The 18,705-nt window shown below is 44.1% G+C and overlaps 1 protein-coding gene across 2 annotated transcripts in view; it reads right to left on the reverse strand.

Moving 5' to 3' along the window:
- The window catches only part of ARFGEF1 (ADP ribosylation factor guanine nucleotide exchange factor 1), a 97,930-nt gene extending 95,001 nt beyond the window's left edge, over window positions 1-2,929 (reverse strand). Inside the window, exon 1 of one of the 2 annotated variants that reach the window (XM_068395722.1) lies at window positions 2,083-2,924. In XM_068395722.1, the coding sequence (XP_068251823.1) occupies window positions 2,083-2,206 (124 nt within the window). In that variant the 5' untranslated portion in view covers window positions 2,207-2,924. Of the gene's footprint in view, window positions 1-2,082 lie in introns of both variants that reach the window. The other variant, XM_068395723.1, reaches the window with a different exon arrangement.
- Window positions 2,930-18,705: the final 15,776 nt, after the last annotated feature.

The following is an 18,705-nucleotide window of genomic DNA, read 5'->3' on the forward strand; positions in this document are numbered from 1 at the left end:
AACCAGACAATGTACCGTACTACATTTACAATCACCAGCTATATTTCATTGTGCCAAAATCTAAAAAAAATATTATTTCAGTAAGACTCTATGGTAATTAACATCACATCTGATATTTTTCAAGTTCATGAAGCCCTTCTATATACATTAGCTAATACACACAACCTTGTATTTCTTTTTTCCTGCTTCACTGGCTTTTATACCTACACACCGTATAGTTTTCCTATTTCAGCCCAAGTCACACAATCAGATCCACAGCAGAAGGTTTCAATGAAGCTGTAGCCTAGAAATCACTGGGATGTGTGCTTGAGGGTCTCCTTACACAAATCAGTTTACAAGATAAAAGATGCAGACTGTACAGTCTAGAGGGCTTGCTTTATAATCTGTGTAGCACAATGGATCCATGCTTGAAGGGATCTGGATGATACTTAAGACAGATCAAGCTACTGAAATAAAGTACAGCAGAAACACAAGATTAATACCAGTGTCTAATTCTGTGGATGACATACAGGCTGGATATAAATTCAGTTTAATAACACAAAAACATTTCTCTGTTTTATTTCTAACTTGAATATGCAGTCTAAAGTCAACGGAAAGGCCACAGGGATATCAGTTTAATCCCACCTGCCTAAATCGTAAGACTACTATTAATAATTCTAGTGATAAATGAGAAATGTAAGAAAAAACTCCTTCCAATCTATTTGAATTATTAAGAAAGAAAAAGTTGAACTACTGCCATTTCTCCCCCTCCATTTGTCAGGGTCTTTCACAGACAAAGAAAACAAGAAAAGGATTGGGTTTTTTTTTTAAATTAAAAGTATTATAAAAGACAAATGAATAGAATGACAAAAGAACAGAGAGCTTGGAATTACTTATATTCATTTTTAAAACAAGCAAGTTTCAGTTTAATATTATCTCTTCAAACAAATCCGTTTAAACAGACATTATTACTGCAGAAAATCAAGATAATTATCTCCAAAACCAGAAACAATTATACAAGAATGGGAGGGGCATAATCCACTTATGTATTATTTAAATAAAGCAGGCCTTTCTGCACACATCTTTCAGTAAATACGTCAGTATTTTGCCACAAAGGTTCAATCCCTGTCTGCACTCATCACGCCAGAAAGCCCAGGCTCTCCTTTTATGCCACCCGTTATTGAACGTGTACATATGCTTTGTACTGTCCAGCCCCGGTGCTTCCGTCACGCTTCTAGCCGAGGTGGTGTTGACACAGCTGCACTACAAACCCAACACCCCTGTTCAGCCCTGTGCAGGCAAACGTTCCCACATCCTCCGTGGCTGCACCAACTCTGCCATGCGTGAATGAAGCCCCCTTCCCCATCAGCTGTTTCTCCGCCAGTAACGACGCGGCTAAGCCTCTCCCTCGCGCATCTCCTGGGCCAACCCCTCCCTCTCTAGCCCTCCTCCCTACAGGACAGCGTCCCGACTCCGAAGGGCCAACAGCTCCAGACGTGGCCCGCTGTCACTGTCTCTCGCTTTCCACCACCCCCGCATCCTCCCCCGTCCCTCCTCCCTCGCCGCTGCCTGTCACCTGCTCCCTCCCCGCCGGCCGTCTGCTTCCAGGTCAGCTCAGCTCAGCTCGGCGCCTCCGTCGCTCTGCCTATTCATCCTGCGAGCGGGGCGGAGGATGCCCGCTACTGTCAGCGGGGGGCAGGGGGCGGAGGGGCCGCTCTCTGCAAGGGCCGAAGCTCTCCCCTCGGCCCAGGGGTACACACACGCTGCCACAGGGCTTCGCAATAAGACGACGACAGGCCTCTGCCTCTCTGCGCACCCACCCCGAGTCTCACACAACTAACCGGATCCTCCGCTCGATCCCAAAACCTGTGCCACGGCTCAGCCCGCAGCCCCACCTGCCCCATCCCTTCCCCCTCCGGGCAGCCCCCTCCGCCTCATTTCCCCAGAGAGGCCCCAAAGCACCTCTTCTCTCTCCCTCCACCCCCGCAACACAAACGCACACCCGGGCTGTGGGGGAAGGGGGCACCGCAGCGCACCCCGACCCCCGGCCGCCCCGGTGCAGTCCCCGCCGGCCGTCCCTTCCCGCCCCGGGCTGCGCCTCACCTAGGGCCACCTCGCAGGCTTTGCGCAGCTGGGAGTGATGCGCCTTCTTCACCTCCTTGTCGGCCAGGATCTTCTCCAGGGCCCGGGTCAGGAACATGTTTTTCGTCTTCTTCCCTTCATACATGGGCGCGATGGAGCCGGGAGAGGAGGGTAGGGTGGGGAGGAGAAGGGAAAACAGAGCGGGACACCGGCCGCTCCCGCCGGGGGAGGGCTGCGAGGGGCCGGGACAGGCGGCGAGGCCGCGGGGCCGGGCCGAGGCAGGCGCGGGGGAAGGGCTCCCTCAGAGGGAGGGCCGCGGCGTCCCGACGCCCGCTCGGAGGCTCCCCCCGAGCGGAGGCTGGGGTGGGCCCGGGGCGGCGGCGACGACCAACCCCCGCGGCTGAGGGAGGACGAAGCGCTCTCCTTCCTTCTCCTTCCCCACCGTCTCCGCTGCGTGTGTGCGCGGACAGCGCCCGCGACGCGCTCAGTCCCCGAGCCGCCCCCGGCCCGCACCCGCCTCCATTAACAGCAGCAGTAACGGCGGCAACGGCAGCAGCGGCGGCGGTGGCAGCAGCAGCAACAACCTGCCCTCGCCATGTTGGAAGGAAACGACGTCAGGGCCGCGGCCGCACGGCTGCGGAGCGGGAGGAAGCGGCGGCCGTGCCCCGGCCGGGCGGGCGGAGGAAAGCAGGCGCGCGGGGGGGCGCTCGCCTTCTGCCCGCCCCGCGGGCGCGCTACAGGTGGAGTAGACCCGCGGGAGGCAGCGGAGAGGGAGGTGCGGAGATGGCCGCTGCCACCTGGGAGCCGGCTGAGGAGGAGGAGGGGCAGGGCTTCCCTTCCGGGCCACCAGCGCTAGGAGGGGGAGGAAGGCTCCCCTGGCAAGCGTCACCTGCCCCTGAGGGGGGCCTCCGCCGGGTGTAGGGCAAGAGGCTCCCTCGGAGAGGAGGTGCCGTGCCTCCCCTGACGGGAAGCCCCCGGGCTCTGCCTCACGGGAGGAGCGAGCGGAGAGCAGCTCTCCGGCGCCGAGGGAGGAAGAAGCGCACTAGGGTGCAGGACGTGACCGGGCTCCCCGCGCCCCTTCCCGGGGTGACGGGGCGGTTCGGTGCCCGCCCCGGGGCCGCTCCCTCAGCCCTGTCCCCGCCTCGCTCCGGTGGGCCGCGCAGGGCCTCGCGTCCGCCGTGCGGGAGCAGCGCTTTCCCCGAGGAGCGTCCGCCGTCACCCCGCCTGCCCTCGGCCGTGCTGCCCGCCGCCCTCGGGCGCTGGATGGACGCTTCACCGGAGTGTTTTCATGGTGTCCTTTCTGCTCGGGTGCCCTTTCCCCATCGCCTTCATCCTCTGCCTTTAAAATACCGTCATCCCGCACTTCCCAGTTGTTACGTACACTAGGGGTACAAAGCATTAAAATTGTATCTTCACTTACAACTAAACAGTGACTTTTGTGTTTTGTTATTTTATTAAACTGTCAGAAATTTTTGTAAAATTGGCGGGGGCGGGGGGGGGGGCGTTGCTTGTGTTCTTTGGCCTTTTTCCCTCCCGGAATGCTAAGGGATAATTTCCTCATGCTTGACTCAGGGCCAAGAAAAGCTCTGGTCGACTCTGGCTAACTGGTAGGCAGCAAAAACATAACAGGGCAAGTGTTTGCACTCAGAGGTGGTACACCAGTATTTAAAAGTAGAATATGGCCCTAACTGAAGCCAGGTGTGGTTTAGAAAATTTTTACCTGATGATACAAAAAATGTTAATTAAAAATTAATCTGGAAGTGAACGGACTGAATTTCTAGATGGACCTTTCAGACAGTGTGGGAAAAGGCTATAGCATCAGCGTGCAGAAAGCAGAGATGGTTGTGGAAACCAGGGGCCGTCTCTGACATCAGAGGATGGAGAACCAGCACAGGGAAGGAGGTTATCCCCAGCTAACTTTTCCTGTCTGTTCTCTATTCCTCTGGTCCTGCTGCATCAGTCAGGACAACAGCCTTCCAAAGTTAATCCTGATCCCTTCCTCATGGAGAATTTGAGAGAGCTTACCCAGGCTATTATGCCACCATGCTAGGACCTTGCAAGCAGCCTTGTGTTCTTGGCTGAACAGTTTATTTGAGCATCTCTGTCTCGTCGTCTACAACGGAGCAGTGGTAGCTGCATTAGTAAAGGTACAGTGATCCCAGCCCCCTAATGAAGAGGCAGCCAATGCTGCCGAGTATTGCTTTAACCAGTTTCCCAAATGAAAAATTATTTGTGCCAAAATAACTTGTTGCCTTATAGGTATCTATATTTGGACTTTTTAAAGAATACCCTTGGCATGGGGAATTCTGCTAAAGCTATAGGTGAATGCCAGGCCTGTTAGAGCAAAACGCTTACTTTGCTGAAATGACTTGATCTGCACCAGGGGCTTTTTCTAGTCACTGTCAGAACCCGCAGGCTATTTTATCACCCAACTGATAAACAATACTGAAAATACTAAGAGGGTACACCTGATTTTAGCCTTATAACAGCTTTGTGAAAGAGTAAGAAGTCACATCACCAAGCACATTGATTCCTGGAAAAAATACACAAGTTTTTTTTTAATGACCATATTCAGATTGGGTTGGTTTACTCAAAAGACTCTCTCTTCAGCAGCACAACTACTAAGCATAATTGAATTACTTCTGGTAATTTATTTAGGGAAAAACCTTTTGCCTGTTGGTTAAATCCCTATTTTTTTAATACACAAGTGCAAGTTCAGAAATTCTGATGTCAAAATGACGTTGGTCTTTCAAAGCTGCCCGCTAGTGACCACATGGCAAGAGTAAGAATTTCCATGGAGTTCTTGCTGGTAGTTTAGCACAAACCACCTGAGTCCAGATTTCCTTAGCCAAGTCAGAGCTTGCAAGTGTTATTTAGCAAATGGAGTTTGCTATTGATTTTCACAGTCCATTTGGCAGAAATGGACTTGCAATATCATGAAGACAATGGGTATCTGCGTGTAAAGAGCATTGAGGACTGCAGTTATCTGTTTTGTTCATATTAATGTCTTTTCATATGCTGTACACGAGATGATTTTACATGTAAAATATGTTTTAGTTGAGCATATAGAATTGCTGCTGAAACATCAAGCTATTGAAGGACAAGACCTGTCAAAAAGACACTTGATTCCATGTGCTTCATTCCTGCTCTAATATGAATAGATCAAACGTCTTGTTTTGTCTTGTATTGTTTTTTTTCCATGTGGTTTGAATCTTCCATTTCTGTTCTGAGGTTCAAACAACTGCTGCTCACCAAATTTATAGCTTGGCACAGCTGGTGCTCTGCATCTACATGCTAGTCACAAGGCAACCCCTGCCTAAACCCCACAACAGTGCAGAGTCCGTATGCTACCGAAGGACTGCATCTGAAATTGCATGGGAAGATCTTATTGTAAATCATTTGTACAGCAGGTTGACATCCAGTTTCCTTCAAAGAGCTGAGCCAATAAGGATGGAAATCAAAGGGGAACTATGACAGAAGCATTGGAGATAAAAAGACAGGCCAGTGCCTTCATTTAGGGCCAAGATATGAATGGTTGTCAGCTTGTGTGCTGGGTCCCAGCGCTTTGGATAGAGCCAGTTGTTATGTCAGGTTTATTTACTAGGGAAGCCATGTATTAAAATAATGTTTGGTCAATTATGAAGAATTTTATGGACTTTGTGGAAGCATTTTGAGGGCAGATTTTGTTACAGAGACTACAGACCATAACGGACATGTTTAGCTCTTTGCTGATTACTTTAAAAGCTAGGGTTTTACCTCTATTGAAAGGAGAGGAAGAAAACTTACAAGAAAGAAAGGGTGAAGATTTAGAATATTTCTGTCTTACCTGGGTTCCTAACTAAAGACAGGATCATAGAATCGTTTATGTTGTAAAAGACCCTTAAGATCATCGAGTCCAACTGTTTACCTAACACTACCCAGTCCACCACTAAAGTCCCTAAGCGCCACATCTACACGTCTTTTAAATACCTCCAGGGATGGTGACTCCACCACTTCCCTGGGCAGCCTGTTCCAATTCTTGACAACCCTTTTGGTGAAGAAATTTTTTCCTAATATCCAATCTAAACCTCCCCTGGCACAACTTGAAGCCGTTTCCTCTCGTCCTATCACTTGTTGCTTCGGAGAAGAGACCGACCCCCACCTTGCTGCAACCTCCTTTCAGGTAGTTGTAGAGAGCGATAAGGTCTCCCCTCAGCCTCCTTTTCTCCAGACTAAACAACCCCAGTTCCCTCATCTGCTCCTCGTAAGACTTGTTCTCCAGACCCTTCACCAGCTTCATTGTCCTTCTTTGGACTTGCTCCAGCACCTCGATGTCTTTCTTGCAGTGAGGGGCCCAAAAATGAACACAGTATTCAAGGTGCTGCCTCACCAGTGCTGAGTACAGGGGGATGATCACTTCCCTAGCCCTGCTGGCCACACTATTTCTGATACAAGCCAGGATGCCATTGGCCTTCTGGGCCACCTGGACATGCTACCAGCTCATATTCAGCCAGCTGTCAACCAATACCCCAGGTCCTTTTCCACCAGGCAGCTTTCCTGCCACTCTTCCTCCAGCCTGTAGTGTTGCATGAGGTTGTTGTGCCCCAAGTGCAGGATCCGACACTTGGCCTTGTTGAACCTCATACAGTTGGCCTCGGCCCATCAATCCAGCCTGTCCAGATCCCTCTGCAGAGCCTTCCTACCCTCAAGCAGATCAACACTCCTGCCCAACTTGGTGTCATCTGGGAACTTACTGAGGGTGCTCTCGATCCCTTCATTCAGATCACTGATAAAGGTATTAAACAAAACAAGCCCCAATACTGAGCCCTGGGGAACAGATGGTGCCATACAACAGCAGCTCCTTGCAAAGAATTCCAAAATGCTTGTTAGATACAGTGATTCTAATGTCTGTATTGTTTTGGTTTCAGCATGCAGATTTCTGCTTTACTGGTAATTGGCATCAGTCAATGGCTGACTCAAGGACTGTAATCCTTGTAGCTGCAGAGATCCCTGTTTGGTTGCTGGTGAAGTGCTGAAGATGTCGAGAAGGACTGATAATTGTTTTTTCTGCTCAAACCGCTAAGTCTGCAGGCAATGTGTACGAAATATTATAGTTGTGCTATCAAGCCTGAGAAATGTTTTCTGACAAACCTAACAGAAACATGTTGGTACGTATGTGCTTGTGCTGGTTTTGGCTGGGATAGAGTTGATTTTCTTCATAGTAGCTGGTATGGGGCTGTGTTTTGGATTTGTGCTGAAAAGAGTGTTGATAACACAGGGATGTTTTCATTATTGCTGAGCAGTGCTGACACAGAGTCAAGGCCTTTTCTGCTTCTCACACCACCCCACCAGCAAGTACGCTGGGGGTGCACAAGGAGTTGGGAGGGGACACAGCTGGGACAGCTGACCCCAATTGACCAAAGGGATATTCCGTACCATATGGCGTCATGCTCAGCATAGAGAGCTGGGGGAAGAAGAAGGAAGGCGGGGGGACGTTCGGAGTGGTGGCGTTTGTCTTCCCAAGTAACCGTTATGTGTGATGGAGCCCTGCTTTCCTGGGGATGGCTGAACACCTGCCTGCCCATGGGAAGTAGTGAATGAATTCCTTGTTTTGCTTTGCTTGTGCATGTGGCTTTTGCTTTACCTATTAAGCTGTCTTTATCTCAACCCACAAGTTTTCTCACTTTTACCCCTCCCATTCTCCCCTCCACACCAGCTAGGGCAAGTGAGCGAGCAGCTGGGTGGAGCTTAGTTGCCGGCTGGGGTTAAACCACGACAGGGCTAAAGGACAAAAGCATCACTGCTTTGTTGGAGCCTTTATGTTTAAACATAAAACAGCACAAGAGAAAAAAATGTATTTGAGAAACACCTGTGACGGACAGAGTTTGTATGCCTTAAACAACTTGTTTGACAGCTCTGTCTGGAGGAGGGGATGGGTGCTACAGAGGCCTGGAAGTCTGGCAAGAGATAAGGGCCTTGGAAACAGAATAATACCCCTGCTGTGCCTTAATTGTTGTGATTTACAACTCTGGCTGGAGGAAGAGTTAAGTCCTGGGGAGGCCGGATGGTATCTTTTCCTTGGGGCCAGCCTACATGTGCAACAACTTTGCAAGGCATCAACCATGCTTGTGCAGAAGCGGGGTCATACAGCGGACACCACAACTAGGGGGGATCACGACCACCAGACACCCCTTGGGGGACCACCGACTCATTTCGAGAACAATCTAAGACTACAAAGTGCAGGTGTCCCAATTAGCATGAGAAGGCAGCAGAGGGGGGGAGAGACAAGAGGGATGTTACCACCCTCTCCTATCTTGCATGCAAATGACCTAAAGTATTTAGACCTTCTCTTTTCCTTTTTCCTTTTCTCTCTTTTCTCAATGCCTTTAGAAACCCAAGACACTTACAACCATGCCACTTTCCCTGTATTAATAAATTGTTCTTAATTTCATACCAGTTATTTGGTGTCGTTTCACCTTAATTTACTCCAAGGGATTTATGAACTAGTTGCGACCAGGTCGTAACAACACCCCAAAGATTACTGTCTCGTACTTTTTTATTTACAAGTTAATTGGAGTATTCCAAAAGCCATTTTTATTGTTTCATATATTTAAAATATTTTCGGTGAGTATTAGATACTTGTTTAGTAAAAAAATGTAGAGAACTTTCTGTGTGAGGGGACAATTAGCACCTGCTTCTGATGGTTTTACGTACAGCAATTCTGTGTAGTGCTTGTCTGAAAATACAGAAAAGCTGGGACTTTTAAACCTTTCCTTCCCACTGACAGTAAAAGGTGACAGTAAGAGTTCAGTGTCATGCTCTTTCACCTGTACGAGCTCTCACCCCCTTTCTTGTGTTGGTGCAGTTGTGCAGCTGTGCAGTGAGTCAGTTCAGCTCAGTGGTCCAGCCAAAAATCAGCCTTACAAGAAAGTTAGTTTTCAGTGGGATCAGTGAATTGATCGGAATTACCTGCATATTCAGTAACTCTTACACAAGAAAGGGAGTGGGGAAATGTGGTCAGGGTGACGAGTAGGGCTGGTCTACCACTCATGGTGGCACTGTCTTCTTAAATCATCTTGATGAGCTTTGAAACAGCACAATAATAGTTAGACTGAGATCACTTTAAGCTAGAATAAGACAGAACTGACACTAAAAGAAACAGTCCTTCTTCCTGCTCCTACCTATATGTTTCTTGCTTCTTTGGTCAGCACAAGCATTTGCATTGTCATGTTGTGAATTATGGGCTGAATTATATTCACAATTTAATTAGGTTGAAATTAACCTGACAAGAAACAGAGAATTTTTAATCCAGATATACTCCATATCCTGATTCATCAGGCAACCTCATAAATGTTTGTGTTAACTCCAGGGGGGGATAACACAAGGACAAGAACAAGAAAATGGGCAAGGAGAGGGCAGGCTTGCATTTTTTTTTGGCAACAGTACCAGCTTATGCCAACTTAAAGTATTGTTTAAACTACTGCTTTTAATACAAATTTTCTTCAGTATTTCCATTGTGCAAGAGACCACTCATCCCTGTCTCTGTATGTGACCCCATGTACAGGATGGATGGGTCAATAGCTAGGAGCAGTCTATTAGTGCCAGTGTATATGATCCTTTAATTGTGGTATCTCACTTGTTGGCACCTTCTTTAGCTGCAGTATAGTACTTGGCATTTACTCCCATTCTGTTTTCATGTACCAGATGCAGATAATCAGTGCATGATGGATCAGGGTCCAGATGGATCTGGCAGATGGGAACCTGGAACAGGTGAGAAGCTGTGATTCTGTTCTGCAACTGCAGGCACCTTGGTGGGGATGTTTCCAAGTCTCTTACTGAATGCATAAGATTTAACAGGTCTGCTGCTGGTGCTTGGTCATGTAATACTGAGGCAGAAATAAGGCATTTCTCTCCGCCCCTTTGTGCAGTCCTAGGCCTGCCACCCTTGTAAAAATACGTGAAGCATAATTCAAAATATCCACTGTATCCATTATGCAAAGGATCACAATCTGTCAACCAGACAATCACAATCTGTTGGACTTGATCTTAAAGGCCCTTTCCAACCAAAACGGTTCTATGATTCCAACCAAACTGCAAGAGATACACTGACTATAAATGTACTTTAATATATTTAAGAGGGTTGTTTTTTTAGCTAAATTCAGGAGCTGAAATTAAGAGTTCGTGGCTTGTTGGCAGAGTGCTGCACTGAAAGAACAAAAAGCAAGTGTTTATTAGCACAGGGAATATTAACCAATGGTAATTCCTAGGTTGCTTCCAAACATTTGTACAAAAGTGTATGACACCCTCGACTGACCAATAACGAAACGAACATCCATCACTGTGAGGAGGCTCTTGCAAGGAGACAAATTTATTCCTTAAAGCTAAAAAATACAGGCTCTTGCTGTATTGAAATACATTCTTGATACTGCAGTTAAGCGGGGATACATACTCCTAGTAAAGCATATTTGTCAATTTGTGACAGCTGCAGGAAAAATGTCAGATAGCAGTGAAGGAAAAAACCCACCTCTTGTTGATGGAATAAAGTTTTGAATTGTGGCTGGAAACTGTGGAGGATATAAAATGTTCCTGGCTGTAGCTTGCATTTATGTGCTGGAAGCTTATACCCCTGCATTTGCTGGATTATGATCCCTTTTTGCTAGGAGTTTTTCTGTGGGAACACATTTTCTTCTAGCCTACCTATAGGAGTTTTCAACAACTTCTTTCATCAGCATTTTGCTCCTGCTAATAGATGAACAATTCAGTTCCCAGGTTCCATGACACCTCAGCATACCATTCCCTAATATGTGAATGAAGAAGGAATACGAGTATCCACCTTAAAGACAGAAGGAAATATATTTTTGAAAATATATTTTTTTAAAAAAAGTTTCTTTAGTAGTTTTTCAAACTTGAGGACCCAATTATGGATGTATCAGCCATTACTGTCTGAGAAAGTAATTTTTGGAGATACCCTGTTTAAGAAAAGACAGAGTGTTTCTTTTGGAGAACATACATAGAAATGAATAGCACTTCTTCACCTTGAACCAGGAACTTCCTGTACAGTTATGGTGGTATGTGAGGCCATGCAAATGCAAAGCAAATCCAAGCCAGTATAGTGACTCCTTCATAATGGCAAGTATTTCTGTCTCTGAATACCAAGAATACAAACTTCTGGCAATTTCCTGCGAGCCTTGCACTGCAAAAGAAGACATGTAGAGGACGTATGGCAAAGGCAGCGATGAGATCCACTGATTTATTGCTTCTCCTAGCCAACTCCAGCAGATAAACTTGCTCAGGAACTGTTACTGGATTTTAAGGAGAAATTATTGAAGGCGGGGAGCCACAACATGGTTGCCCTCTTTCTTGCGAGGTGCTGTCCCTACTGTTATGGCTTTCCTAGATTACTCTGTGGGTGTGAGCCTGGTTAATTAGTTGTCTCCCTAAACACCTGTAATAGGAAGGACTACCATAGTGCATGGTTATCCTGAATTCTTAATCTCCAGTTTCAGTTTACAAAATGGGAATATTCTGACTTGTAACAAACTTACTGAAAGTGATGACTCTCCTGCCTTTAAATCCTAGCTTCAGACTCCTGCAGGTCTTTGTAAGTGATGTGACATGACTAGCGTAATGCATGCTGAGTTGTCTTACAGATTAGGCATTAGATAGCCTAGATATTGAGAGCATGAAGCATTAGTTTTAACCTAATTCTTACATCCTGAATGACTCTCTTGCCCTTGATCTGAGGTGAATTCAGCATATCGCTTTAGAACTTGTGCATTTTCAAAGGTTTAGGCAGATCTCTTTCAATAAGCTGATAATAACAAAAGAAAGGTTGAAAATGAGAAGGAACTGAGAAAAGTTGGATGGAAGTCAGCTGGAGAAGAATATCCCTTTACTCTGTGGGTAGGGTAAGTCAAATGAATAACAAGGATGATTTCCAAGTATTTTAATACACATGTTGAAAAGCTTAGACAGAGAGGTCATAAAAGTCATGTGAATTTAGGTGAGAAGCAATGAGACTGGAGCAATCACCACTTTTAACTGCCATGAAGTGATCTTTGAATCTGCCTGATTGTTTCCTCCAGCAACTGCAGTGGGTTATTTCCTGTCAGAAATGCAATGACTGAAATTTCAGCATATACGTTACAAACTGTGGGCTTTGTGGCAGGAATGAAAGATTTTGAATATGAATAGCTAGAAGGATAAAATCGGAGTTATGGATATTCTTGCCTAGAAGACAGACATTCAAGAAGCACTGTAGTGATTCATTCTAGTATCCCAATCAACTCACTAAGTATTTATTAGATATATATTCACTCAAATATCTTTACAAGGCATTTTGAAATACCTATGACAGTTTTGATTGGACTTCGAAGATGTTTCTAGTTTCAAGTCAAGTGTCAGAGCTGACGTTCAATCTGGATCATTGAAAACTGGACTGACTGGTTCACAGCATGTACAATGGATGGTTTCTCATGACAGTCAAAGCTGCTGCTGTCTGGGTTCAGATCCAGGCAGACCTGGAGTGTTTAATTTTGATATCTGAAGGTGTGTATTGTGTGCTGTTTCTTGCTAAAAGCTTTGTAATTTTAGATCTCCTCACACAGGAGTAGGGACAGTGGCTATCAGAAGATGTTGCTGTCCCACTGGTGGGACTGTTGAGGTGCAATTTATAATTGTTTGTAGCTGAGAAGGTCAAAGAAACAAATGTTGTTGGGCTGGTAAAAATCTCATTTATCATAGTTTGAGAGACATGCAACAGATAATTCTACAGGGCCAATTTCCTCCGAATCCATAGAGCCATATTGGATTTCTGTGACTGCTTCTCTTCTCAGTTCCTTACAAATGTAATTTGAAGTAAGTTGCGCTTACCAGTACTGCAACCCTTGCTTAAACAAGGAGTCTCTAAAGAGGAGGCTTTGCGCAGGGCCCTTATAATAGATACATAATGATCCAAGTCAACACTAATGATAATTTTTATGCTGTTTTATATGTGCTTGGACCAAACTTGCTTCCTTGGATAGCACTAGGACTAGATACATTTTGCAATAAAAGCTTACTTCCATGAATTTAATAGCAGGTTATGACAGTGGAGCTTGAATTGGTCTACTCGTGTATGCATGGGATGGGGGTCACACCTCTGGATAGCTGCAACTGTCATCCTTAAAATGCTCACTTGACAAACCACTTCTATTCATTAGTTTGTTCTTCCTTAACTTTTCCTGGATTAAACTCCTTTCAGCACATTGCTTCTCCTTTGCTCACCATTTTAGAACAGAAATAATAAGTGGGATATTATCATGCACAGACAGCATGAACACAGATGTAAGAAGGAAACAATATGGTACGGGTTTTCAAAACGAAGTGTGCTGGCTCACGTGGATGAGGTCAACCCAAATCTGGATACTCAGAAACCAGAACACTCAGCACAGGCAACTGGAGTTTCTGCCTTTTTGGGCACAGCAGTATGCATGGTACCTGCAAATAGCTTCCTTAATTTTAAGGTCCATGGAGAAATACGTAAAGGAGGGTAGACAATTGTGCATAATTTTAAAATAGTAATTTGAAGCACAAAATGTGAGACCCCACCAGAATTTTCCCCAAGTTTGTGGAGGTTTAAATTTATGGTTTCCCTTCTTTTCATTGTAGTGCTGGATCAAAGGTAGAAGTTTAAAATCCAAATTGTCTTTAAATTCACAGTGTACCGTATAAGAATGAGGTTGTGTCCTTCAAAATCGTGTGAGCCCTCAACAGAAGCTGACTGTGCTCTGTTTTAAAAATCCGAGAGATAACAGCAATGTCTTATAAGCAGGCTCTGCGTATTTGTGCACATTTGGTAAATGTGGTCACCATGTGAAATATAATATTAAAACATTCTGGTGTATTTGTAAACCTAAATGTTGTTGCAATAATTGCAAGCATCCATTTATTTAAAAAAATCACAGAACACAGAAATCTGTAGTCACTATTTCTATGCATAAATTCTGAGGTTATTTTTACTACGTCATTAACTAGAAAGCATTTAGTTCACTCATACAATTCTAATTAATGTTTTACCATGAAGCTATGACTGCATTTTGTTTTTCTTGCTCATAAAAAGCTCAGAGCAGAATTTCTTTCTAATGAAGGTATTGGCTTTTATAAGAACAAGATTGGTTTCTGCAGTGGAAAGCTGAAAAGACTATAGCTTACCTTGAATATTTGTTTACTAGTCTCCGTTACTGATCGTTTGCATCAAACACGAAGTTCTTGTACATTCTTATAAAAATAAGATAACATTTTCCCTTTAAATTCAGGGAACGCTTTAAACTCAGTAGCCTTTAAATATCATATAATGCCTGCTAGAAGCAGGAAAAAGAGATCATTAACAGAGGAGACTGACTGCTTCAAGGGGCTTCTCCTATGGATTCAGCAGGCAGGTGGCAGCCAGTCAGCTGCTGGAGTAAAATCCACAGGGTCTCACCAACCCTGGAATTTGCTATTTTCAGTGACAGAATTGGAACTGCCCTATGATAGATTTTGAATAGTCTACGTTGCTTGATTATTCATGTACTGGTATGTTGTGTGTCTTTGGTATTTTCTGTATGCTGTATAGTAGCATTTGTTTAACTTGTAAAAAATATGTCCAGGGAAAAAGATGAAAAAAGAATGTATCAAGCAGCTAACTCGAAGTTAGACGCTAATTGTTATTTATGGGGGCTCTTACATTTGTGGCTCCCTCTCCAGCAAACTACAAAGACAAGAAGTGAAATGTGAATGTAGAGTAACAAAAATAACTGGCGGGATTAAAAGAGACATGAGAGAGAGGGACAGAAAAGTAGAAGAATTCATGGTCCACAGCACCTGAAAGACACCAGGCTTCACTTGTGGTGGCTGAAGAAATTAGCTCTGCCTGAATTATAGTTGAAGTTACATGACAGAAATATATGTAGACAATTTGCCGATTATGTGTACATTATTTTCTATTAGACAAATATTTACAGCTAAAATAAATAACATTTATTTATAAGAAGGCTGTTTGTTCCCTGAATGTCCCACGTGCCATAGGCAACCCTGAGAGAAAGAACTTCAGGCACCTGAATTCAGCCAGAGCTAGTATGTAAGCATGGTTGATGTACTGGAAGTTCAAGGATATGTCTCGTCCTAGGGTGGAATTTCTCTTAATTAATTTTAACAGTTATAAAAACTAGACACCTAGTCTAAACTGTCATCTGGACTCTTACTATGCAAAAAGACTGACATCTAATGAGTAACTCAGGCAGTACTGATGGTACCAAGTCTAAGATACATGTGACCTGTCATCCTCTACGTCCTTTATTTTCCTCTACTGACTACAGGGAGAACCAAGTCAATTTAGTTTAGATTAATAGCTTTCATATAGTTGAAGTCAGATGACTTAAATCCCACCTTCAGAGCAGAAGGACTGAAATTCTTGTCCCAGACAGGTGAAAGTTGAGGCCCACCACCCCAGGGGACGAATACAGAAAAAACAGAAGATGAATGGCAACACTGGTAAGCCTGTAACTCTTAACACCTGCTTGTTCCTTAGTACCCTGCATTACTATCCCCCAGGAGGAGGTACAAGGGCTGCCTGTTTTTTTTCCAGACATGAAAGAATGGAAGGATTTACTGGGATATCTCAGAAATCTCAAGTAATGCTTTTGGCTGTATATTATTGTCAGTTGTTGTCAATATGCTGAATAATAGCGATTGGGCTGTTAAAGGTTTGGATCTTTTTCATGGTGGTGTATATAATTGTCAGGGAACAGCTAAGGTGAAGTACAGAGAGATTTGTAATTGATGTGTGTGAGCCTTGATAAGTAATACTCTTTTGTACAGCAAAGAAATTTGCAGTTTGAAAATTATTATTTACTTATTGTTCCTTTTTAAAAAGATGTATACTAGGCAAATAGACTGACTCTGGCTGTGTTACAATAATTTCCCACACTGAATGGCAAGTAAAATGATACATATCCAGTAGTTTTCCCTTTCATTGCAGCCTTGACTTCTGTACTCCAGTGAATTTGAGCATAAAGTGTGGTTTAAAATAGATACACATTGTCAAGATTTAGTGAAGCCTAGGAAAGCCTTCCTTGGAAACGTTCCCATATTAAGCCTCATCTCTTGCGTTCCAGTACTGCTTTTTGTTTGGAATTTATTGCATGTCTTTAATTTCGTACTGTATATTGGTGGTAGTGCAACTTTATCCTTTCCAGAAGAATAGAGAAAAAGCATCATTGCGTGGCATTATGGATGTCTAATGAGAAGTAGAAGAAGAAATGCACTTCTACCATTGATCTCATGCAATGGGATCAATATTTTGACAAATCTTATGACAAGTGAGGCTTTCCTTAAAGGAAGTTAATCTTAACCCTCTTTACCTTTTGGCCTTCAGTATCTTGCAGCAGATCTATGGTGCTTTTTACACCTATACGTGTTCTCTTGTGGAAATATGGTGCAAATATAATGCAGATGACTTCTGCTACCTCTGTATGGAATCCGCTGCTCTGCTTCTTCACACAGCAGATATGCATCTGGGTTTGCTGTGTTAGGCTTTGTCCACACGTACAGCTGGAGAGGTAGAGATGAATGTGCCAGCTTGCATGGAGTGGGAAACACTGTAATTGCCAGGGAAGGTAGTGAGCATTACTAGATACCTTTTCCTTTTTGCTAATATCCACATACACTAAAAATTAATTATGTCACAGTACTCCTGAATATTAATTAACATTGTCCCCATGGGAGTACGCCAAAGGCAGGTAATTTTTTAGGTAAGGGAAACTTGATTGTGGGCTCTGACACCATCAGATGAATAGAGAAGTGATTCTCTTGATTTCACTGTCCCTTTGGTATTCTCTGCCTGTTACTTTTAGAAATAATCCCAGAAGTATCTATTTACTTTACTTCGTCAGGATGAAGATATTTTTATATTTCTCACAGAGCATCATTCAATGTAAAATGATTAGTCTCTGCTTGTTTGCCAATTTTTTTCTAACTTTTGTTCTTCCAACTGTTTGTTTAGTCACAGATAGCTGTTTGCTCTCCCAGTAGGCCATCTGACCCAGCAGTCCTCTCATTATTCAACAGATTAACATTATTCAACATTATTTCCTTTCATCTTTCTTACATATTGGTTCTTCAGTGATTTTATTCCTGGTTAAAAATAAAAATGCCTTTTTATACTAGTCCAAGTAATCTCTGCTGCTCTTGGGGCCTAGAGTCTTGCTATTTAATTTGGACTTTTTTAACTAGTCCATGTTAGACTTCTGTCCTTTGCCTTTATTTTTAGTCCTGATATCGAGTGAAAATGGAAAACGTGCTCCAAATGTTCCACCTTTGGTCTATGTGTTTAGAATTATGAAGACAGATATGTGTTCAGAGTATGAAGATGATACATACTGCACTTCGTATGGTTTTGGATAAAACTTTTCATAAATAATTTGTCTTCTGGGATTATTTTTCCCCACCCTGTACATAAAAACTGTTAGTTTTCAGCAGAATGGAAATCACTGAACCCGAAAAGGAATTTTTAAGAAATCAGCTTGTGCCGTGCAGAGGAGTGTGAAATGAGCGGGGACCTTCCTTTCTCTCTTAAAACTTTGGTACAGACTTCAATGTTTTTTTGAAAAGTGCCGCCCTGACAGCTGTGCAAATTTGATGTTCCAACTCAGCTCAAGAGGAGAGAGTTGTAGATGAGCTTCCCAACATTCATTAGCCAGTCTGCATCAAAACTGCTCTCTGAAGAGTATCCCTGTCTTCAGAAATGTTTGCTGCAAGATCTCTGCTGAGATGTCTCCTGAAGGTTGCACTTATTATCTGCAGTGTTGGTAGGTGTGTGTTTGACAGGTAGTGGTCTGTGTCCACTGACTCCCTAAACAGCCTTCAGCATGACAACAACTTCAGGTTATTTCTACCTCAGCTTCTCAGAAGAGAGACCTCATTTCTTTGAAAAGAAACCTCATTAAAATAATCACAATAGCTTTAATAGGAAATCTTTAAAATGTATAAGAAAAGGGTTTTTTTTTGTCTAAAATTATTGTTTTACAAATGTATTCTTTCAAATGGCTCATCTATGGAAGAATGGTTAATGGGCTGAAGCACTCCAAAAATCCTGGTGGCAGCTGGTACGGGCCTGGAGGCTCTCCAGTGGTCTCCTTAGTATTTCCAGACTTTACAGGAACAGCCTTAGACACACTGTTGGTCACTGTGGGCAATGGTATAGGGCCATAGGTATAGGTAATGAAGGCTTTCTGGAATGTGGTCTACATGGGGAGTTGAGGGCATAACACCTTCTTACAGCCTCTGCCCTAAGCGTTTGCAATAGCACAGCCCAACCTCTTGGCTCTGTATGATGCAACGCACGAAGAGCTTGGCCCATGATCTGAGCTTGTAAGTGGTGCGTTAGTGGTAGTAGCAGCTAATCTGCAGAAACACGCTGCAGCAACCCCGGGAGGAGAACTTGTGTTGCAGTGAAGTAGTGTTGGGGGCTTTTAGGGAACTGGCCAAACGAGCCCAACTCACATGTGCTTACAGCAGACAGAGGAGAGATGCCGAACACATGCTGCCTGCTATCAGCAGCCCTGTGGTTGCCAAGAGTTGCAGCTACACCATTACATAAACCATCACACAGTACACATTGTGCAGACAGACATCTTGTTTGTGTGT

This window comes from Nyctibius grandis, chromosome 3 (assembly GCF_013368605.1).
Source record: "Nyctibius grandis isolate bNycGra1 chromosome 3, bNycGra1.pri, whole genome shotgun sequence".
NCBI classification, from domain to species: Eukaryota; Metazoa; Chordata; class Aves; order Nyctibiiformes; family Nyctibiidae; genus Nyctibius; species Nyctibius grandis.